The sequence below is a fragment of the Ranitomeya imitator genome, chromosome 3 (genome assembly GCF_032444005.1).
Source record: "Ranitomeya imitator isolate aRanImi1 chromosome 3, aRanImi1.pri, whole genome shotgun sequence".
Lineage (NCBI taxonomy): Eukaryota > Metazoa > Chordata > Amphibia > Anura > Dendrobatidae > Ranitomeya > Ranitomeya imitator.
This window is the reverse complement of record NC_091284.1, coordinates 747,509,046-747,533,311: the sequence shown is the minus strand read 5'-3', so window position 1 is coordinate 747,533,311 and position 24,266 is coordinate 747,509,046. Positions and strand designations below refer to the sequence as shown.

The following is a 24,266-nucleotide window of genomic DNA, read 5'->3' as shown; positions in this document are numbered from 1 at the left end:
GGCACCACATTTGCTATGCGCCAGTCCTGCGGAACAGACCCTGTCGCTATAGAGTCACTAAAAATAAGAAATAATGGTTTATCTATTACATTACTTAGTTCTCTTAGTACTCGTGGGTGTATGCCATCCGGACCCGGATGTATGCCCGGATGTGTCTCCGCGGTATTGGATGTTTTGATCTCCCCGAGGTCATTCATCCTTATGTTTGCAGTTACACACAGACCTACATAATAGGTGTAAAGTTCTGTACAGCTGAAATAGGCCACCTTTCTATGGAGAATTCCTATAATTTGAGCTCCCAACACTACAGCTGCAATTTGTGGAAAAAGCAGGGGCAATCTAAACATTTCTCCTAATATGAAACATAAAGATACATAGCTGCCATACAAATAAATGCCGGCCTACCCCCCTCCCCTCTGACTTCTAGGGGGTACGTCCTCGCTCTATAATGCGCATTTGGCTCACATGGATCTACACATTTACAGCCGGCCTTTACCACGAGGTATCACCCGCCATACTGCACTATTAGATCGTCTCACTGGGACAGATCACAATCACTAATTAAAGTGGTCGTTCGCCGTTGGGAACAATTTTCTTTTTTTCTTTAATGCGTTTTATTTTTAGCTAAAAATCATTTTTGAAATTGGGATTTTTTTTGCCTCTATTTCACAGGCTATTCCAGGGTGCAGAATAAAAGACCTGAAAAACCATTAGTGAGCTTGTATTAACAATCTTAAGAGGTAAGGCTGGTTTCACATTTGCGTTTTTTTTGGGTGCGTTTTTGCGGTAAAAAACGCAAAAAAAGCATGGTGAAAAAACGCATGTAAACCCGTGCAAACGCTGCGTTTTTTTGACGCATGCGTTTTTCCATGTGGTGAAAAAAACGCGGCGTTTTGACGCGTTTACATGCGTTTTTTCATGCGTTTGCGTTTTTTAAACGCATGCTGAGAAATGTGTGACAGCTGCCAATCATCCAAATAAAGTAAAAAACCCACTATAAACAGAAATAGTTAGGGTTAGGGGTAGGGATCATAACCCTAACCCTAAAGGGATCCTAACCCTAACCCTACCGCTAACCCTAAGGGATCCTAACCCTACCCCTAACCCTAAGGGATCCTAACCCTACCCCTAAGGGATCCTAACCCTACCTCTAACCCTAAGGGATCCTAACCCTACCTCTAACCCTAAGGGATCCTAACCCTACCCCTAAAGGGATTAGGGTTAGGATCCCTTAGGGTTAGGGGTAGGGTTATGGTTAGGATCCCTTAGGGTTAGGGGTAGGGTTAGGATCCTTAAGGGTTTAGGGTTAGGGGTAAGGTTAGGGGTAGGGTTAGGATCCCATTATCACCTTTATGTTGGGGGGTGGCACATCAGTGTGTTTTCTGTTTTTTTAATAGAAAAACGCATGCGTTTTTAACGCAAAAAACCGCATGCACAAAAAAACGCATGCATCCCCATTGACTCCAATGTATTTTTGACCCCAAAAAAACGCATGAAAACGCATGCGGTTTTTTTGGTCCAAAAAACGCCTCTCAAAAATACTACATGTTGCATTTCTGAAAATGAACGCATGCAGTAAAAAAAACGCATGCGTTCAAAAACGCATGCAAACGCATACACCAAAAAACGCATGCGTTTTCAATGTTAAATATAGGAAAAAAAACGCTGCAGACAAAACGCAAGTGTGAAACCACCCTAAGTTAGTAACCCTCAGTTGATTCATGACCACAGATCGCATCAAAAGTTAAAAGTGCAGGAAAACAAAGAACCTGTAAAAGCCGAACGGTGCAAAAGTGGAAATGAACAAATTAGAAAAAAAATATTTTTAGCCCCAAATTCATGAATTTAGAAGAAAAAAAAAAAAAAAAAAAAAAAGAAGTGGACAACCCAGTGTGTTTTATTGGAGGCCCAATGATAGTGTTCCAAGCTTTATATTACAGTATTTTAATAGGAAGGTCAACAATATAACCTCCACAGTCATACAGCAGTTTATAAAAATGTAAAAAGGAGCAAAATATCCGGGTCTCATATCAAGCGCTGCGAAAGAATGATAACGTTGCAGGAACACATCATTTAAAACTGGAGCTCCCCAATATTTCATTTTTAGATTAAGTGACATAGCTTGAAGCTTGCTGGGCTCCAGCGCCGGGTGTGACCACAATCCCTGCACCCGCTATAGCTTCACCCGTCTCTGCTGTGAACGGTAGGCGACAGAGATTTGTAGCACATTCCTCACTGTATTGTACAATAAATAATACTGCATCTTCAAAAACCGATTACAGAATCACAGTGGGAAATACTAATGAAACACCTGGGATCTAAGGACTACGTTTTCTCTTTGTGGAGAGGGACATACCAGGTCTGGCACGCCAGTACTTTGCACAGACGAAGGGCAATAACCTGAAACACCGTGTCTGCAAATCGAGATTCTGATTTGGCTTTTATCGTAAGTCATATTGCAAGGCTCGTTGAAGGGTCGATATTGACTTTTAGGATTGCTACTTCCAATAGGTGGCACTAGAGTTCAAGTCCTTCCTCTCTGGAGAGACAATCTGCATATTTAATGAAAAACCTAATATTTAAACCTCCGTTTCCTCAATAGGTTGTTGCGAAATACGCACGGTACCAATCACATTTGCATCATATCCAGTAACATTTGTAGTTGGCTTTACTATATATGGCACGGGCTCTATGTCACTGATTATTGGGCAGTCAAGGCCTTCAACAGTATTAGGTCATTACTACATGCACCCAGCGGGGGCTTCGTATAACACCACCCACCCAAATAACAAACCAATGCTACGCACAAAAAAAATAAGTGATATGTTAGCACATATAGTCCTCATTTCACATCCTAATATTAGGACAATGCTCACTTAATTACACCTGTATATTATTATCTCAATGTTGCAGATGAAAACAGGATTTTTGGTTGCTTACCGTAAAATCTGTTTCTCGGAGCCTCCATTGGGGGACACAGGAACCATGGGTGTATGCTGCTGCCACTAGGAGGCTGACACTATGCAAATAAAAAAGTTAGCTCCTCCTCTGCAGTGTACACCCCACCGACTGGCATTATACTCCTCAGTTAGTGAGAAAGCAGTAGGAGATAAATAACAAGGTTGAAAACCATAACCACAAACTTGAGAACTGTAAACGTGAAAACAGTCATAGAACATAAAACAACAGAAACTGAGAAACATTGGGAGGGTGCTGTGTCCCCCAATGGAGGCTCCGAGAAACAGATTTTATGGTAAGCAACCAAAAATCCTGTTTTCTCTATCGCCTCTCATTGGGGGGACACATGAGCCATGGGACGTCCCAAAGCAGTCCCTGGGGTGGGGAAAAACAGACTTCCATCAGGTCAGAGGACTCGCCACAGCCGCCTGCAAGATCCTTCTGCCTAGGATGGCGTCCCCCGAAGCGTAGGTATGGACCTTGTAAAATTTGGCGAACGTGTGGATGGAAGACCAGGTTGCCGCTTTGCAAAGCTGCAGGGCAGAAGCCCCGTGGTGCACCGCCCAGGAAGCATTGACTGCCCGGGTAGAGTGAGCCTTTATCCCAGGAGGTGGCACTCTGTTCTTGACCTGTTAAGCCTCCAAAATTGCCGTTCTGATCCAGCGAGCATTAGTTGCCTTTGAAGCCGGCAGGCCTCTACACGTGCCATCAGGAATGACGAAAAGAGAATCCGTCTTCCGGAAAGCGGCCGTTCTAGCCAGGTAGATCCTCACTGCCCTGACGAGGTCCAGTTTGTTCAATGATCGCTCCAGAGGATGGGTCGGAGCTGGACAAAAGGAAGGTAGAACGATGTCCTCATTGAGGTGGAAGTTCCACCTTAGGAAGGAAGGCGGAGGCCTGAGGACCACCTTGGCCTAGTGGATAACCAAGAAAGGAGGTCGGCAAGAAAGGGCCTCCAACTTGGAAACGCGGCGGATCGAAGTGATGGCCACAAGAAAGGCCACCTTCCAAGATAGGGAGGTTTCCCTGTCAGTTCTGAGAGGCTCAAAGGGGGAACCCCTCAGAACGTCCAGCACAAGATATAAATCCCATGAATCCACAGGGGCCCTGTACGGAGGGACAGCATGGGCTACGCCTTGAAGGAAGGTCTTAACCTGTGACCGAGAAGATAACGTCTTCTGAAAAAGGATGCAGAGCGTAGAAACCTGGCCCTTTAGGGAACTAAAAGCAAGGCCCGAATCCAGTCCTGCCTGAAGGAAGGCCAAAATGGAAGGTAGGGATAGTAGATCCTGGAAGACGAAGGCTTCCTAACCTGGATCATAGTGTGAATCACCCGGTCCGAAAGGCCGGACGCTCTTAGAACTGCGATCTCAACAACCACGCCGTTAAACTGAGCGACCGAGAATTCGGGTGGCAGATCGGACCCTGAGACAGCAGATCGGGTCTGTCTGGAAAGCGCCAGGAGGAGTCCGCGAGAAGATTGACGATCTCCGCAAACCAAGATCTCCTGGGCCAATCTGGGGCTATCAGAATGACCGGCACCCCTTCCACCTTGATCTTTTTCAACAGCTTGGGAAGGGAAGGGGTGGAAACAGATAGGGGAGCACGAACTGCGACCAAGGAATGGTCAGAGCGTCGACGCCCACTGCTAGAGGGTTGCGAGACCTGGAGACGAACCGAGGAACCTTCCTGTTCATTCGGGACACCGTGAGGTCCATGTCCAGAGTCCCCCATCGAATACAAATCTGATGGAAGACATCCTGATGCAAGGACCATTCCCCTGCCGCGAGACCCTCGCGGCTGAGGAAGTCGGCGGCCCAATTGTCCACACCGGGGATATGCACCGCAGATATCACCGGAACCGTTGCCTCTGCTCAGAGGAGGATCTTGGATACCTCGGCCGAGGAGCTCAGAGTCCCCCCCCCAATGGTAGATATATGCCACAGCCATGGCATTGTCTGTTTGGATTCGAATTGGTAGACCCCTGAGAATCCATTCCCAGTGACGAAGGGAAAGATGGCCCGAATCTCGAGGACGTTGATCGGCAGAGAAGACTCCTGCGCCGACCAACGACCATGAACAGTCAGGTGGCGAAACACTGCACCCCAGCCGAGAAGGCTGGCGTCCGTCGTCACCACCTGCCAGTAAACTGGAAGTAAGGACCTGCCCTGGGAGATAAGAGGTGACGTCAGCCACCAGTTGAGGGACTGTTTGACCGTTTTTAACGCAAAAAACCGCATGCACAAAAAAACGCATGCATCCCCATTGACTCCAATGGGTCCTGAATATCTATGGAGCACAGAAATTCCTGAGCCTCCATGGAAGCAATTACTGAACGAAGGGATTCCATCCTGAAGTGTCTCAGACTAACTCTTGTTCAGCAATTTGAGAACCAGAATGGGATGAACCTTGCCGTCTTTTTTCGGTACCACAAAAAGATTTGAATAGATACCTGTGAACCGTTCTTTTTCTGGGACGGGAACGATTACCCCGGATTTAAGGAGAGAAGCGATGGCTGCGAAGAAACCCGGAACTAGAGCGGGGTCTCTTGGAGGTCAGGATTTGAAGAAACGATCCCGGGGTCGTGAAACAAACTCTATTTTGTATCCCGAGGATATAACTTCCCTGACCCATGCGTCCTCTGAGGAGATCCAGATGTCTCTGAAGAAGAGGAGACGGCCGCCCAGCCTGGGAAGTGGGCTGGGGACTTGTCGAGAGTCATGCCGAGGTGGCTCTTCCAGTCCTAGACCTGGAGGATCTACCTTGGAGTAGCGAGAATGCCAGGATGGATTGGGTCTAAAGGATACCTTCTTCTCTTGACGTGCCTGCGGCCTCTGCTGTTGGGAGGACTCTGACGCCGAGAAGCGGCGAAAGGGCCAAAATTGCCACCTAGGAGGAGGGCGATGAGGTTTAGACTGGGGAAAAAGAGAACTTGTGCCCCCGGAGGCGTCCTTAATGATTTGGTCCAGCTTAGAACCAAAGAGACGTGAACCTTGAAAAGGTAGGCTGGTAAGGGACTTTTTAGAAGACAAATCCGCCTGCCAGGCCTTGAGCCAAACAGTCCAGCGGATGGCAACAGCATTGCTGGACACCTGAGCTGCACAAGACGTGGCATCCAGGGAGGCGGAGATCAGGTATTCACCTGCATGAGAAATCTGGTTGGCAAGCTCCGCCAGCTGTCCGGGTGGAGCCCAGTCCAGGATGCCCAGATGGAGTAGTTTGGCCCATTTGGATATAGATTTTGAAACCGAAGTGGAAGCAAAAGCCGGGCAGAGAGTAGCTGCAACCGCTTCAAAGGCTGACTTCGCAAAGGATTCTATGACTATCGTTAGAATCCTTCAGAGATGCTCCGCCGGACAGTGGAAGGACCCTGTTGGTGGACAGCCTGGAAACTGGAAGATCCACCGAGGGAGAAACAGTCCAATTGGCAGTAAGTTCTGGAGAAAAAGGATATAAAACGCCAAGGAGCTTTCCCCTCTGAAAACGTCTGGTTGGATTCTCTCTTTCTCTGGTCATGATCTCCCCGAGGGTGAGGAACGAAAAACTTGGAAGGTGGTTTAGACCGTCTAAATGAAACCGCCTGATCTGCGGGTTCCGTAGAGGAATCCTTGATGCCACAGGTCTGATTTATCGCTCCAGTGAGGTTCTGAAATATATCCCTTATGCTAGCGATTTGGTTCGAATCCAGCTCTGAAATATCCTCCGAAGGCGCATCAGAGAACGCCTCGCCTGACTCAGGGGAGGAGGACCGGGTGGAAACCGACCGCAGAGAAGGACAGTGGGGCGAGATGGAACGAGGACTCAGACTGGTGTTCCTGTCTGGACCTTTTGCGGCTTATAATGGAGGGCTCGGACGGAGGCTACTGCGGGAGCCTGCAGCGGTAATCGATCAAGCACGGACACCAGAGTTTGAGACACCCGTGTTAGATCCGCTACCGATTGTAACAAAGAGGAAGCCCAGCCTGGGGTGGGGGTATCACTCAAGCGGAGCGGAAAGGGGATCCTGGGTGGTGGGAACAATCGGGTTGCTGCAGGCCTGACAGCGGAGAGGACTGACCTGAGGGAAGCTTGCAGTTACAAGACGAACATGCAAAGTATTTGATTAAGGCAGAAGAATTAGAGGAAGAAGTAGGAGGATGAGAGCAGCCCCCCTTGGAGGTAGACATTTTGAAAGGTCCCTGAAGAAAATGCCAGAGGGTTAGGGGACAGGGGGGCAGAGGGGAGTGTCAGTCTGCAGTGCAGAGCTACTCACAGCAAACGAAAATGGATTCCAGGTGGAGGAAGCTGTTCGGCTTGCGGGTGGACCAACGGAGAGAAGTAGCCCTTTAGGCAGGAAGGCAATGTGAGCTCCTGCCACAATCCGAGACGTGGGAACCGCAGATGGTGACCGCGGAGGAAGCCAGAAAGCGCGCTCTGGAAGGGGCGGAGCGGTGATGTGTGGCGCCAAGCAGCAAGCAGCGGTGTAGTGAGAAGGACGGACTTGGCCATGCGCCCAGGAGCACCAAGATGGCGCCGGTCGGCGGAGAGTGCAGGGAGAGTGATTGCAGGCGGGAGAAAAGCCTGCCCAATGAAAACGGAAGTGGGCAGAAGCCGGGGCCTAAATTAGAAGCCGGTGGCAGGGCGAGGATTCTGGCACCGGACTGGAGCGTTAAACCGCCACGGACAGTGCGGCTGATGAAAGGAGGAACAGCGCGGCTGCCTGCAAAGGCTGTTGCGCCGAGGCAGAAGGGGCCCCCGCCCCTTGAGGTAAACCCTGAGCGTGCCGAAGGATTGTCGGGCGGGAGAGCAGTGCGGCCGCCGATGAAGAAAAGCAGCATGGTAGCCCACACACAGGCGTCCGCGCACGCACCACGGCGACCCCCCGCGCCGCCCGGCCAAAGGAAGCCGCGGTGCCAGGAGTGGGGCCGCCGACATGGGGAAAAAAACAGCGTGGCCTGCAAGGCAGCCACGACCCCCGGCCAGAACTCCGAATGAGACAGCAGGACAGCTCTGCGCCCCCCAAGCTAAGTACCGATCTGGGAGGGGAGGGGGAATACTCATCTACACATCCCACGCCATCTCTAGTCTGGAGGCCTCACTCTGGAGGCAGATCCTGAAAAGAGAGAGGTACCTCAATCCAAAAGGAATTAGATGTCCAGGGAGCTGCTGATGGACGTCCTGGTCTCCTCCAACCGACAGGCTCTGGTGGGCGAGTGGGTGGGGGACAGAGCTAGGACCGAACCTCTGAGCACGCTTGCGTGCTAGGATCTTGGTCCTGCTGAGGGATCTATGAGGATACGGGGTGGCAGTACACGCCGTACTCATAGTCCGTATTGTGGGATTACAGGTGTGACTTCAGTAAAAAAAGAAAAAAAATCGGCACCGCTATAACCCAGAGTCTAAACCTCCACCGCTTAATGTGGCTGCTATTGCCACAACTGCCTAAACAATCAAGACCCTCAGGTGCAAAGATCCAGAAATAATGAGAAATCCAATATAAGAAAAAACAGGAATGCACTCACCGGTCTGTTGAAACAACGGATTAGGATCCGTAGAAGCACAGCAGCGCGAAACGATCGTCGTCCTCTTTTTTCCACGTTCTCCCTGGTGTTTCCTGCACATGTCCCAATAAAGGAAATTTTTTTTTTGTTTCAACAGACCGGTGAGTGCATTCCTGTTTTTTCTTATATTGGATTACAGGTGTGACTGTTCACCCTGTATCCCTCCGGAAAACCTGAAAGAAAACGATGCACATTGAGGTAGGTAAGGGTCTAATGAAAGACCCGTGTCCACCTCCTACTGACACTAAGCTAAACTGAAGTTCATAACGCCAGTCGGTGGTGTGTACACTGCAGAGGAGGAGCTAATTTTTTTTTTTTTTTTTGCAGTGTCAGCCTCCTAGTGGCAGCAGCATACACCCATGGTTCCTGTGTCCCCCAATGAGAGGCGATAGAGAAAATGTATTTAGTAAAATTAATAAAATTGCTGTCTAATTTAGTTCTAATAGCTGTGGAACTACCAGGAGACCAACGTCAGCTGAAGGCTCTTCACTGTCTCGCTGTTCTGACAGCTGTGTGAGACTGCCTGCTTCTGAGCTAGAACACACCACTGCTGAGATGTGAGAGAGCAGCATAGGAGCACAGGAGAAAGGTGATCTTCATACTAGAGGTCACTATATAAAAGGAAATAAAGACTGCTCTGTATTATTGAGGCTAGAAGGAGCAGAAATAGAGGTCAATCAGGTCACAGCTTCTGCTTCGGTATGGAGACTCCTTTCCAAACCATTTCCAAGCAACTTTATCTTCCTCTGCAAGATTAACCCTTTACAATCTACTGTATCTTCGTATATTAGCTACATAGTGACATCTTATCATATGACTGATACATAGCAATATGCAGTAGAAAAAAAGATAAGTTCAGGCTCATGACTAAAGGGGAGGAAAAGGTTTGCCCGATTTGCTGTTCGTTGAGATAAATTAATTCACAATTGTGATTCTCTCTTTTGGAGAATTCCATTATATTGTACGAAATAGTGAGTCAACCAAAGTAGCCCCATAGGCCACGTGCTGCTAATTCTAGGCATAAGCCTCCACTTAACCATTCAGATGCTAACCTCCATATACAGTACAGACTGAAAGTTAGGACACACCTTCTCACTTAAAGATTTTTCTGTATTGTCATGACTATGAAAATTGTACATTCACATTGAAGACATCAAAACTATGAATTAACACACGTGGAATTATATACTGAAGCTCATCAAGAGAATGCCAAGAGTGTGCAAAGCAGTCATCAAAGCAAAAAGGTGGCTACTTTGAAGAACCTAGAATATAAGACATATTTTCAGTTGTTTCACACTTTTGTTAAGCATATAATTCCACATGTATTAATTCATAGTTTTGATGCCTTCAGTGTGAATGTACAATTTTCATAGTCCTGAAAATACAGACAAATCTTTAAATGAGAAGGTGTGTCCAAACTTTTGGTCTGTACTGTAGATGGGTACATCTCACCAAATTTAGTGCTCACTCCGATGAAGTGAAATTAAGACATGCACCTCTTGGGTATGTGGAGAAAAATCATCTGATAGGTATTTGAGAAGATTCTTAGAATTTCCTCTACAATCACTTTTTCTAATTTTCTCATAACCGATAGGTCCTCTTTAAACTGGCCATACCAACTAAAAGACAGCAAAACCTGACAATTTTGGCAGGATCGGCCAACCATGTAATGTATAAGGGACCCCAATGACGATGGTAGTTGGTGGCAGAGAAAAACCAGGTAGTTGGCATCTGGCAGGAGCATATTAATTTTCCCCATGTGGGACAGAAGCACGCTCGTCTGAGTGTACATGTGTAATGGGAGAGGGGAGTAGCAGATGGCTGACTAAGAGAAGATGATCCACAGAAAACATGCCACCAGATTGTTGTAAATTAGGCTTCGTGCAACAGCTTATCGTCAAGTACACTTTGCTCAGTGAGTAAAATAATCCTTGATGCCGCCACTTGACAAGATGGATCAGGAAGATGTCGTCATCGGTACCAAGTAGTACACGTGGCGGGCATCATGTCAGGTTCTTTAAAAATGACCACAGATATACGTCAGTCTGCAGAATCAGCAAAAATGATCATGTCAGGCGTGACCGACACCATTCCTAGATATCTGCCATCGGAAGATCAGGCAAGATGACGTCCAAACTGTTTCACCATGTCCATATCTGACGCCCTCTTACTTCTTATAAATTCATAGTTTTAAGGTTGACAGCAGACAAGTCCATCGCGTCTCTCAATAATTTGCCATTTCCATGATTCAAATTACATGATCTTTCAACTATCCTATGTTAGTGGCCCTGGGGGAGCATGAGGAAGTTAGCCGTCAGTTATCTTATACCTATGGCAGCTTTAGTGTTCACTAAATAAAAAGTTCACCCATGGTGACTCAGTCGTCAAGTTGGTGTAGCCCATTTCTGGGGTACAGAAGGACAGACTGGTAATATGGTGCAAATGTCCAACAGTCCTATGGGAATATTTGTAAACTCGTCTCCCAAATCATAGAGAACATTATATAATATATATAATGGCTTTAAAAATTCAGACTGGACCTGTAACATTTCTGTGATTTCATTAACATGCTCTATTAAAACTCACTAAAATATGTGAGAGATACTACATTTCATGACTAAAATAATATAAAAATTGCTGAAAAGATGTAAAAATAAATTAGACCCATAGGCTAATATTGTCATAATACCTGTGTCAGTTAATACCTAGCGATTACAATATAAAACCCTCAGAGACTTGTTTAAAAGTAAAAAAAAAAAATCCTGAACCTAAAAAAACCCTCTAAAAACAGTCACACGATGAACCTCACTAAAATGTGATGGATTACTAGACTTTCTGATTATTGCCAGCCGCGTTGGGGCAATCCTGGTTGAAGTGAAAATGGTGTACCGGGTCCTGTGGGGAAACCGGCAAAGGCATCCGCCTGAGCCGAAAATCCTTCTAGGGCAGATGCTGAATGTGCCTGATGAAAAAGACAAAAATACCGTCAATTACACATTAATGCCACATTGGCAGCAGATAAAAAAAACATACTAAAATAGCGGGGGGATATGAGACTGTTTCAAACTTGTAATTAAATGATTAATATTTCAGTATTAATATATTTTTGTTATACTGGAGACTAGAGAGGGCGGCTTTACATTGTGATTACAGCAACATTCTGTACTGGAGCCTGTAAGGAATATACTCCGAGCCTTGCCTGTAATAATGCCGATTGTGCCGCAGCGGCGGCGGCTGCGGCGCTCTGCTGGAGGCCTTGGAGTGACTGAGAAGGACTCTGTGGAAATCCAGGAAGACCAGAAAGAGAAAGGAGAGGAAATGCCGAAGGCCTGTGGGAAGACAGTCATTATCAATTACTAAAGAATAATTAGAAAACAATATTTCAATGAAGGCGGGAAATGAATGGCTACAGGGACCCCTTTACTAGAGTCTTATCTGTCAGCTGATGAAATCCATCATGCCCAATCTGCCATCCAGGGACAGCCGAGAATCCTCCCATATATTTCAGACCGGTTGCTAATCTGTTTATACAGGTCCTTCTCAAAAAATTAGCATATAGTGTTAAATTTCATTATTTACCATAATGTAATGATTACAATTAAACTTTCATATATTATAGATTCATTATCCACCAACTGAAATTTGTCAGGTCTTTTATTGTTTTAATACTGATGATTTTGGCATACAACTCCTGATAACCCAAAAAACCTGTCTCAATAAATTAGCATATTTCACCCATCCAATCAAATAAAAGTGTTTTTTAATAACAAACAAAAAAACCATCAAATAATAATGTTCAGTTATGCACTCAATACTTGGTCGGGAATCCTTTGGCAGAAATGACTGCTTCAATGCGGCGTGGCATGGAGGCAATCAGCCTGTGACACTGCTGAGATGTTATGGAGGCCCAGGATGCTTCAATAGCGGCCTTAAGCTCATCCAGAGTGTTGGGTCTTGCGTCTCTCAACTTTCTCTTCACAATATCCCACAGATTCTCTATGGGGTTCAGGTCAGGAGAGTTGGCAGGCCAATTGAGCACAGTAATACCATGGTCAGTAAACCATTTACCAGTGGTTTTGGCACTGTGAGCAGGTGCCAGGTCGTGCTGAAAAATGAAATCTTCATCTCCATAAAGCATTTCAGCCGATGGAAGCATGAAGTGCTCCAAAATCTCCTGATAGCTAGCTGCATTGACCCTGCCCTTGATGAAACACAGTGGACCAACACCAGCAGCTGACATGGCACCCCACACCATCACTGACTGTGGGTACTTGACACTGGACTTCAGGCATTTTGGCATTTCCTTCTCCCCAGTCTTCCTCCAGACTCTGGCACCTTGATTTCCGAATGACATGCAAAATTTGCTTTCATCAGAAAAAAGTACTTGGGACCACTTAGCAACAGTCCAGTGCTGCTTCTCTGTAGCCCATTTCCTGCACACGCCTGTGCACGGTGGCTCTGGATGTTTCCACACCAGACTCAGTCCACTGCTTCCTCAGGTTCCCCAAGGTCTGGAATCGGTCCTTCTCCACAATCTTCCTCAGGGTCCGGTCTCCTCTTCTCGTTGTACAGCGTTTTCTGCCACATTGTTTCCTTCCAACAGACTTACCATTGAGGTGCCTTGATACAGCACTCTGGGAACAGCCTATTTGTTGAGAAATTTCTTTCTGGGTCATACCCTCTTGCTTGAGGGTGTCAATGATGGCCTTCTTGACATCTGTCAGGTCGCTAGTCTTACCCATGATGGGGGTTTTGAGTAATGAACCAGGCAGGGAGTTTATAAAAGCCTCAGGTATCTTTTGCATGTGTTTAGAGTTAATTAGTTGATTCAGAAGATTAGGGTAATAGGTCGTTTAGAGAACCTTTTCTTGATATGCTAATTTATTGAGACAGGTTTTTTGGGTTATCAGGAGTTGTATGCCAAAATCATCAGTATTAAAACAATAAAAGACCTGACAAATTTCAGTTGGTGGATAATGAATCTATAATATATGAAAGTTTAATTGTAATCATTACATTATGGTAAATAATGAAATTTAACACTATATGCTAATTTTTTGAGAAGGACCTGTAGTTGGGAAACATCCTGGAGCATTTGCTGCAAACTAGAAAAAGCCATAAAGGTGCCCAAAAAGGGGCCATTTTGTGCTGCATCGCCATAGATCATCATATGAGGACACCTTCTCTTTAGTCTGGTGTTTAGGTTACATATATTTTTTATATAGTACTTTTTGGAATACAGGATGCGCCTTACTAGGAGTCTAGCCTTTGCAGTAGTCACTCAGATTAGATAGCCGGCAGCGCTGCTGCTCACAGATGGTCGAAAGAACCTCCTTCATCAGGATATGCTAGAGTATACACAACACAACAATCTGTGTGATGAGGCTTTGCATAATTCAAACTAAATCACTGTGACATGAGACTGTGATGTGAGCAGCTAATTAACATAAAATCTCTGTTTATAAAATAACATTAAATTGAAATATTAAAAAAAAAATCAACCCTCCTAATAAGCCGACTAAATGGGGATGCAGGTCATAGAAGGTTGAATAAAATGATATCGATCTGCGATCCAATGTCTTATTCCAGAGAAAGCCAACTTTTTCTAAATATGTAAATGAGCTCTTAAAATCTATGGGCCGGACATAGATCTCCCGGAGAATCTGCCTCCAGAGATTATTGTAAAGGAAAGTGAGAGACATGTAATGACTGACGGTTTGTTGTTCTGATTTCTCTGCAGAGCTGTTTGTTAGTTAATTCTGCCTTCTGACATGCCCCTTACCGCCGCATGTTGGTTCTGTCCTGGATCTTAAGTCTACTAGGTGCTATCATTTTCATAAGGGTGTGATCTTGTGTAAAGGTGATCAGTGGTATAAAAAGGGAGGAACCTAGAACGTGGTCCCCATTTAGGAGGTGGCACTGTTCGCAAAAAAAAAACCAAAACAGCCCTGATATGGGAAAGAGACTTATTGTATGTAGAAATGTAGTAACCTTTATATGTCTCGTCATCCATTATCCCCTGCTTGGGTAATACGCATTTTTAGCTATTTTGTAGGCCCTAGAAGCCCCAAGGGTCGTTTTTTTTTCTATGAATTTGGATTGCAATAGGTTAGCCTGGATATGAAAATCTGTATCCTTTGTGCAATTCTTTCTAATCCTTTCACATTGGTAAAATGGGATGTTTGTGAGCCAGATACTATAACATTTACTACTGAATTTGACCTACAGTGGCTTGAAAAGGTATTCACCAAAATTTGGCTTTTTACCCATTTTGTTTCATTACAACCTGCGTTTAAATATTTTTGTAATCCGATTTGTGTTAATGCATCAACAATAAATAATCTACAGTATGTTAGTGAAGTGAGAAAAATATAGGCATAAATTAAAGTGATGGCATGTGCATATGTATTCACCACTTTTGCTATGGAGCCCGAAAAAAATTCTGTTGCAAGTAATTACCTTCAAAGTTCCATGCCTCGTGAATGGAAGTCCATCTGTGTGCAATTTAAATGTCACATGTCTGTCAGTGTACACACTTTACTTTTTCTGAAAGGCCACAGAGTCTGTAACACCGTTAAGCAAGAGGCACCACTAACCAAACAACACCATGAAGACCAAGGAGATCTTCAAACAACTCAGGGACAAAGTTGTTGAGAAGAACAAGTCAGGGTTGGGCTATTAAAAATATCCCAATCTCTGATGGTCCCCCGGAGCACCATTAAATCCATTATCATTAAATAGAAAGAACATGGTATCCCAACAAACCTGCCAAGAGAGGGCCACCCACTAAAACTGTCAGAAATGGCCAAGTCTGGAACTTAGACTCGCCTTTCCCACATGCCCTGGTCCGGTGGTAAGTGGGGTGATAATATTGGGATTGAGGTCACCTTTTTATTGTCAGGTGACATCAAGCCCAGAGGTTAATAATGGAGATGCATCTATAAGACGCCCCCGTTACTAACCTCATAGTGATATTGTACAAAAAAAAAACAAAAAACAAAAAAACACAGAATAAAGTCCTTTATTTGAACAAATAAACTCTTAATAAACCTAAAATTAACCAAACCAGCTATACTCACCACAATGCCAAATCCACCAAAGCCAATGTCTCCTGTAAAAAAATTAAAATAATAAACAACCATATCCCTCACCTGTCCACCGAAAAGATAATCCAATTATCCTGTGACACATCTAGCTGTGCTACAGCTAGATGGCAGGCTGAATTGTTGCATGATGTGCCTATATAGCCTTCTATTCAAGAGACACTCCTTTGTGGGTCACCTGCCGTGTCCGAGGTCTGTCCTGGAGAACTACCTGGCATCCATCTAGAGCAAAGTCTAACCCCACCCTCTGGGGCTCTAGAGAAGAGTCAGGTGTTCGCGTAGTCACGCCCCTCCAGAATCATCAGTCCATGGCACAGTGGTTCCACCACTATTCCAGTAATACAAAATGTAATGCCCTAGGTATTTATGCAGGGTTCCTCATAGAACTGTAGTGCCTCATCTTCCAAGCCTCGCCAAATGATGAATAGATCGTCAATAATCTGATGACATAAAAGGATATGCCCTTGATATATAGGGAGTTTTTGTGAATGTGTCTCTCTTCCGGTAAGAAGATTTTTTAAGCTTGGTGCCAACTACGTGCCCATCATGGTCCCCATCGTCTGATCTTAGATGGTTTCATTGAATGCGAAAAAAGTTAGTAGTGAGAATAAAATGTTATCCATCTAGCAGGAATTTACAATGTTCTGTGATCCTATGGTCCTGATGAAGGAAATTGTTCATGCACTGTAGACAGCCCGAGGCAGCCAAAGGGCTGAAACAGTGGCCAACAGGCCACACCATGCACTCCCCACCCGCCATCCATCCGCTACCACCACCATTCGCTGTTACCGCTCTCCCCATCCTCTGAATGCTGACAGCTGTGAATACATTAGTGGAGGACAGCGCCGCTGGCTCCATCTTCCACCAATCAGCATGTGAAGCAGCAGTTGTGATTACATCATTATATCACGGGGCAGCACGGTGGCTCAGTGGTTAGCACAGCAGCCTTGCAGCGCTGGAGTCCTGGGTTCAAACCCCACGAAGGACAACATCTGCAAAGAGTTTGTATGTTCTCTCCGTGTTTGCGTGGGTTTCCTCCGGGCACTCCGGTTTCCTCCCACATTCAGTATGATAGGGAATTTAGATTGTGAGCCCCATCGGGGACAGCGATGATAATGTGTGTAAAGCGCTGCGGAATATGTTCCGCGCTATATAAAAATAAAGATTATTATTATCACGTCAGCTGTGAACTGCAGAAAGTCACTGCATAGGCGACAGCAGCAGCAGAGTGCTGGGGGAACAGGAGCAAGGTATTTTTTTTCCATGTGTATGGGGTATTTATATGCGTATAGGAGGTTGTGTGGGGCTCATGGTGTATATAGGGGGCTAGTGCTGTATTTAAGAGGGCTATGTAGGGCACATGTTGTATAAAGGGGCATACGTGGGGGACATGCTGTATAAAGGAGGCTACATGAAGCACATGCTGTACATAGGAGGCTACTTGGGGCCCAAACTGTACATGGGAGGCTATGTGGAGGCTCACACTGTATAGGAGGCAATGTGCGGGCTCATACGGTATATATGCGGACGTCAGCATACTTAATTCTGCTCAATTTTAGAACTAAATTAATTTTAGCCTATTGGTTCGGCCCTCCACAACAGTGACGGTGTCTCACGTGCCCCTTTAGAAAAATTAATTGCACACCCCTAGTGTAGAGTGAAGTTACATCAATGGTGATATGGATATATTTCTCCCTCCATCGGATGTTTTGTAGTTTCCTAAAGATTTGAGATGAATCTTTTAGGTAGTTGTGTAGTAGAATCACATGTCGATATATTGCTGGTTGTAGAGTTGCTATCTGATGATGAGGTCCGGCAGGTAAGTGATTTATGGATCTTGAGCAGGTAAGAAAGAAGAAATGTTTGGATTTTGAATGGGGAGATATTGCTTATCATTCTTATTAAGGAAAATCTTGGTGATTGCTTCATGGATATAGGTAGAAAGTGCTTTTGCTATGGATGGAAAAGGGTCTTTTTCTAAGGTTTCCTGGTAAGCTTTGTCTGAAGGAAATCCATTTGCTTCTTTAATGTAACAGACAGTCTTGAATCACGGTGCCATTCCCTTATGATGATCCCAGTGTTGATTCTGAGTGAGGAGATTGCATTTCTCTCTTCTTACTGGTAGTAACAATGTGGAGGGTAGTGACTCTTTTAAATTCATGGGATGCAAGATCATAAAAGTTGATTAAAACATGACCTTGATTATGAATGGGATAAAAATTGGATTTGAGCTTCGTTGTAGTATGACAAGTGCTTGAAGAGACTATTTGGATATTTCCCAGATGAGCATTGCAGCTTAAAAGTCTCCTCACCTTGGCATGGTTAACAGGTCACTCTTCACAAGAAGAAACCTTAGCCCTTGGATCCCTGTATGAGAGGTGGAATGGATTAATGGAGTTTTCTCTATGGGCTACATTGTATCATTCTATAATGATAAGCCTGGATTTTTTTCTTTTCCCAGTTATAGCTTTCTCACACACGTTGTTGAATAAACATGAGAAATTCCTGAAGAAGAAGAGGTTCGTCTGACACTGATACGGATTAATATCCAAATATAGTCATTTGTAACTACCTTAATCTGCCTCTAGACCATCTGTAAGCAGCAGCACAGCCGGATACGTAACCCGAGAAGTAACTGCAAAGCCTTCTACTCCGTCCAGACATCAGTGGCAAACCTGAGTAGGCGGCAGCTATACGTACATTACTACAGATATTGTGTCCTCTACACATCACCACAAGGTGACTGCACTACCAACGGCACAGTAGGGTAGCCCCTCTTTTCCCATCTTCGTTGGCACTACAGTGTTGGCCCTATGAGCGCTTTCTATTTTAGCACCTTACTATAAAAGACGCACCTCATGTTTAAACAGCAGAAAAGAGGAAAAACATTTTTTTTACTAATTCAAACTTCCCTGTTGGTGTATTAGACACATATAGCTTTACATCAAGCACATTATGTATACTCAGCAGTGAACACAATGCTGCATACATAGTACATGCACACGCAGATCAGCTAACACACACACACACACAGATCAGATACTCCACACACAGCACAACTACCACACACACACAGCACAACTACCACACACACACAAACAGCTCAGGTACCACATACACACAGCTCAGCTACCACACACGGCACAACTACCACACACACACAAACAGCTCAGGTACCACACACACACAGCACAACTACCACACACATACACAAACAGCTCAGGTACCACACACACACAGCACAACTACCACACACACACACAAACAGCTCAGGTACCACACACACACAGCACAACTACCACACACACACAAACAGCTCAGGTACCACATACACACAGCTCAGGTACCACACACGGCACAACTACCACACACACACAAACAGCTCAGGTACCACACACACACAGCACAACTACCACACACATACACAAACAGCTCAGGTACCACACACACACAGCACAACTACCACACACACACAAACAGCTCAGGTACCACACACACACACAGCACAACTACCACACACACACAAACAGCTCAGGTACCACATACACACAGCACAACTACCACACACACACACAGCTCAGGTACCACACACACACACACACACACAGCACAACTACCACACACACACAAACAGCTCAGGTACCACATACACACAGCTCAGCTACCACACACGGCACAACTACCACACACACACAAACAGCTCAGGTACCACACACACACAGCACAATTACCACACACACATACACAGCTCAGGTACCACACACAGCACAACTACCACACACATACACACAGCTCAGCTACCACATACACACAGGTCAGCTACCACACACGGCACAACTACCACACACATACACAAACAGCTCAGGTACCACATACACACAGCTCAGTTACCACACACAGCACAACTACCACACACATACACAAACAGCTCAGGTACCACATACACACAGCACAACTACCACACACACAGCTCAGGTACCACACACACACAGCTCAGCTACCACACACACACAAACAACTCAGGCATCACACACATACACACAGCTCAGCTACCACACACGGCACAACTACCACACACATACAAACAGCTCAGGTACCACACACACACACAAACAGCTCAGGTACCACACAATAACACAGCTCAGCTACCACACACAGCACAACTACCACACACACACAAACAGCTCAGGTACCACACAATAACACAGCTCAGCTACCACACACAGCACAACTACCACACACACACACACAAACAGCTCAGGGTACCACACATATCTCAGCTATCACGCATGTGCTCAGCTCATCTACCATACCCACAGCATGGCTACCACATACCACACCACAAACAAGACGCAGACATGCCTATATGACAGAATAAAAGAACAATATAATAAAATCATAATAATACTAACCCGGCCTGACCCACGAGGGCAGAGTTAAAGCTAGAACTGAAAGCAGAGGCGAATCCTGGTAGAACAGATGCTGGAGATGGAGCAGATGCCGGCACCGGAGGAACTCCTGACATTGTAGAGGCAGCCTGCAGTCCAGGGAAGGGTGGAAGAGCAGGTAGAGCTGAGTTTATTGGTGGTGTGCCAGAAACTGGGAACACCGGAAAATTAGCATTTGGAGGGACCAAGGGTCCCTGTGGTACAGGAAACAATGAAGGGACTGCAGTAGATAGGTTTAATGGAAACTGTGAAGCAGCAGCTACTGCAGCGGCAGCGGGTGCTGAAAGACCAGGGAACACAGCTGACGTTAAAGGTGGTGTTGCAGTAGCAACTGAGCTGGTAGATGTCAGCATTGGAAGAGATGGAGTAAGAGATGGGCTACCTGCAAATGGCGAGCCATTGGACAATGATGTAAATGCAGGGAAAACCGTAGGAATTGCTGCAGAGGTGCCCAAAGCTAAAGACGACAGGTTTGGGCTGCCTAGATTTCCATTCAGGGAGGCAAGCCCAGACAATCCTGGGTTCATTGAATTAGCCAGGCTCGGTCCTGATGGAAAGACATGGCCTAGCACTTGGGGTAACCCTAGAGAACCATGAGAAGGTGTGGCTGAACGTGATGGACCCTTGAAAGCTGAAGGTGATGGACTAGCTGGTTCATTTTTGGCCATTATATTACTTGCGGATGGTGAAGAGGAAAGATTTTGTTCGGGCAGGGAAGTGGATGCACAACTAAGAGGAGATGGTGTGGCCAACAGACGTTGTCCTGGCATTGGTGCAGATGTGGATATGGGATTTGACAATGAAGGTGAAGAGGAGCCTGAAAATATAGATGTTCCAGGAGTGGCCGTTCTTTGAGGTGTAGGAGTTGAACATGGAGGAGTAAAAGACTTATTTACTGCAGAGGCCGATTCCACATTTGGAAGACCTGATAATGACAACAGTCCAGACGGAGGCACCGAAGGCGAATTCATTAACCCGGAATCATTCGAAGCTAAAAATCCTTTTAAAACAGACAGCAGAGGATTGCCTATTTGTCCAGTGGCTCCAGCAAGATCAGATAGTGTTGGGTTGGTCATACCCTGGAAAATTGGATTAAAGGGCAAAGGGAGACCAGCAAATATAGATGGCATCATAGCATTGCTTACAGTGGATGTAGAAGATGTGGCAGAAAATGGAAGTCCTGGAAGTGACAAGGATGACATTGCATCATTGGGCCCAGGAATAGCACATGGTGTGGAGGAACTTGGCTGCGTTGGAATGGCAGAAGGTGGAAGACTGGGGAATACCACAGGGCTTGATGTAGATGGTGTGCTTACTGCTGGTATGGGTGTACCAGAGGACATCTGAACACTTTTAATCACTGTTGGAGTGGGTGTAGATGGTTTAGGAGATGTCATAGAGGGAGGACCTTGCCCTGGAAATGCTGATAGAGGAGTTGACATGTTCATTCCAGAAAGTGGAGTCGTAGGAGTAGACGGTGAGTTCACTGCTTTAGCAGGAGAAGCGGTAGGAGCTGGGCCAGGTGTAGCAGCGGGAGTTGGGGGCGCAGAAGAACTGTTCCCATGTGGAGAACCAAGAGGGTTCGCTGGAGCAGCAGTAGCTAGAAAAAGCAGATAAAAAAATGTATTTAGTAGAAAATAATAATTATCCAAGGCGGTGTTTAAATCCAAGGCTGGAAAATGAATATTGTAAGCTGATCGTTGGGCATTTGGTAGACTGATTAGACTTCACTTATGTATGCAGTCATACCAAATAAGCCTATTAATTTATTCATTTTAAACGGGAGAGGATTTGAATTCTTATATTTTTCCCTCCAATTTTTTTTATTCTACAATCATTTGTTTCAGGGGTGACTTGAATTATGGATCGTTTGATCACTTGTTCTACCATAGTATATAGACAAAATCACAGAGTCCTCTGAAACACACAGGCTGGTCTTCACAGTTCATGGTAGTTATGGGGTCGTACAGCAGGCCACCGGCTGCCACGGCTACTCATCGACACTATTGTATGGTGTTGCCTGGACCCAATGGGCGTAAAGAACCGCTCTGCTCAGTGTTAAGAGTCAGATGCTGGATGTGGAACAAAGCCAGAATCTGCCAGGTATGATGCAGGCTCAGCTCCCGAATTTGTATCAGTTGGCCAATGTTGGAAAGGGTGGCAACGATCTTTCAGCAACCAACAACAAATTTGATGGCAAAAGTGGACTTTGCCAGACTAGAGTCATGTAGTATGGTTTGGTGGTTTATGTAAAAAAAATGATTAAATTGGTTGTCCAAGTGACTGAATGAGAGCTGGGTTGCAGAACCCAAGAATGACCATTAAACAGTGTATGGCACTGTCGTGCTCTAGCTAACAGTTGATCTGTGGGGGTGCCAGGTATTAGACCCCACCCGACCTAAAACTTGAGTCTCATCACAAGGATAAGTACTGGACAACCCCTTTAAACATTCTGTAAAACTTGACAAATAGATGAGGCACCATGACAAATAGTCCAAGCATTTACCACTTGCCCTGAAGATCACTTTCCTTACCTTGATTGGGTGTAGATTTTCCTTGAGAAACAGGATCCTCAGTTCCTACAAAATCCCAAGCATAATTAGCCTTTTATACAGCACAGCTCATACTTTTAGAATAGATACTACTGATTTTACCTGCAGCTAGTGTAGCTGGATTGGAAGAATAAGGAGGAGGTAAAGATCCAGGAACTAAGTTGGCAGCGAGGGCGCCATTGACGTATGCACCTGTATAGGGAAAAGCAAACGTAAGAAATTAAAATCAACCAAGTGTTAGTTTTAAAGGTATGAGGCTCAATTCATGAATTTCTGTTCTGTCATAGAAATAAAAAACAAAAATGATGGCAGTGCCGGATCGATCACACGACCGACATCAGCGCTTCCTGAGGGACCCTTTTGACAAACATGGGGTCTATTGGGGATATTTTCTCTAGCAATTTTTCGAAAAATCTGTGATGGAGCCTTCAATTCAAAGGTAGTAGAGGAGGACGATATCAAGTTGAATGGGCTGCGATTCGGTAAATGAGCTTTTTCTGTTCCAAAATAGTTCTTTATTGTCCCAACGTGTTTCAGCACCTTTCACAAGGTTAAAAAACCCTGATTTTTGAGGAAGGCGCTGGTACGGTGCCAAAATGCGTTGGAACAATAAAGAACCATTTTGGAACACAAAAGGCTTCTCAGTTACCGCAGTGCCGCTGTTTCACCGGGATATCGTCCTCCTCTACTACTATTCATCTGGAAGTTTTCTCCTCCAGGCTCTCTCACAACACTGCCAGGTGAGCGGATACTCCCGACTGTCACTATCCTTACCATGATATACTGCTCCGTGTGATTTTCTCACCCGAACAGTTCTCCAATTCAAAAGGTAAAACCCTTTGGCTAAATTCACACATCCATTTCCATATTTACATCCATTAAAAGACCAGTTTTGTCCCCAGTGTCATCCAAATTGCCTGACTTTTTGGAAACGGTGAGAACTTTTTTTCTACTGACACTTCACACTGGAGCCATTAAAACAGAAGAAAATTGGATACAGAACGGACGTGTTTAGATTTCCATCCATCTCTGAGGGACCTTGAGTGCCCAATTCTGATGGATGAGAATGGACACTGCGAAGAGTGAACGAAGAAAATACAACATATACAAAGAAAAAAAGGGATGTGTGAACGGCTTTATTAGTCTCTATGGGTCAGGGGTTCTGTCCATTTAGCCAAATAGTGCACGGATGAGAAAAGTGAAAAACAGATGTGTGAGTGTAGCGGGATTTTCGGTCCATGTGATGTTCACGTGTGCAATGGACAGCTCATGGACCAATGTTAGCCTATGTCCTTGAGCACACAGACCTCAGATACGCCTGAAATAAAAGATTGCAGTTGGTGTAGGCAAATAGTAGGCAACTCCTACTCCCATCCAGTAGATAGAGGGACACACGGAGCTTCAGAGCTGGCCCTAATCTCACGGGCAGGAATATTCGAGAGCTCTGCAGAGTCAGGTCCCATCATAGAAAAGAACCCTTCTAATCATTGATGTGATGGCAATGATCATGGAGATCCGATCTGAGACATTTCCTGGATGAATGTCAGTAAACCTACAGGGAGGGCAAACAATTTAAATGCTCCACCATCGTACAATATAAGAAAACAAAAAAAAAACAATGGACACAAAAGCTCAAAATAACAAAATTAACAACTTTATTAGAGA

General features: G+C 45.2%; 1 protein-coding gene across 2 annotated transcripts in view; it reads right to left on the bottom strand.

The window, feature by feature from the left end:
• Positions 1-11,195: 11,195 nt before the first annotated feature.
• PROSER1 (proline and serine rich 1) overlaps positions 11,196-24,266 on the bottom strand; it is a 94,073-nt gene continuing 81,002 nt past the window's right edge. For both annotated transcript variants that reach the window (XM_069758924.1, XM_069758923.1), the window contains 5 exons: positions 22,704-22,793; positions 22,584-22,628; positions 20,014-21,649; positions 11,698-11,827; positions 11,196-11,460 (listed from right to left, as the gene is read on the bottom strand). In XM_069758924.1, coding sequence (XP_069615025.1) covers positions 11,338-11,460; positions 11,698-11,827; positions 20,014-21,649; positions 22,584-22,628; positions 22,704-22,793 — 2,024 coding nt within the window. In that variant the 3' untranslated portion in view covers positions 11,196-11,337. The remainder of the gene's footprint in view (positions 11,461-11,697; positions 11,828-20,013; positions 21,650-22,583; positions 22,629-22,703; positions 22,794-24,266) is intronic.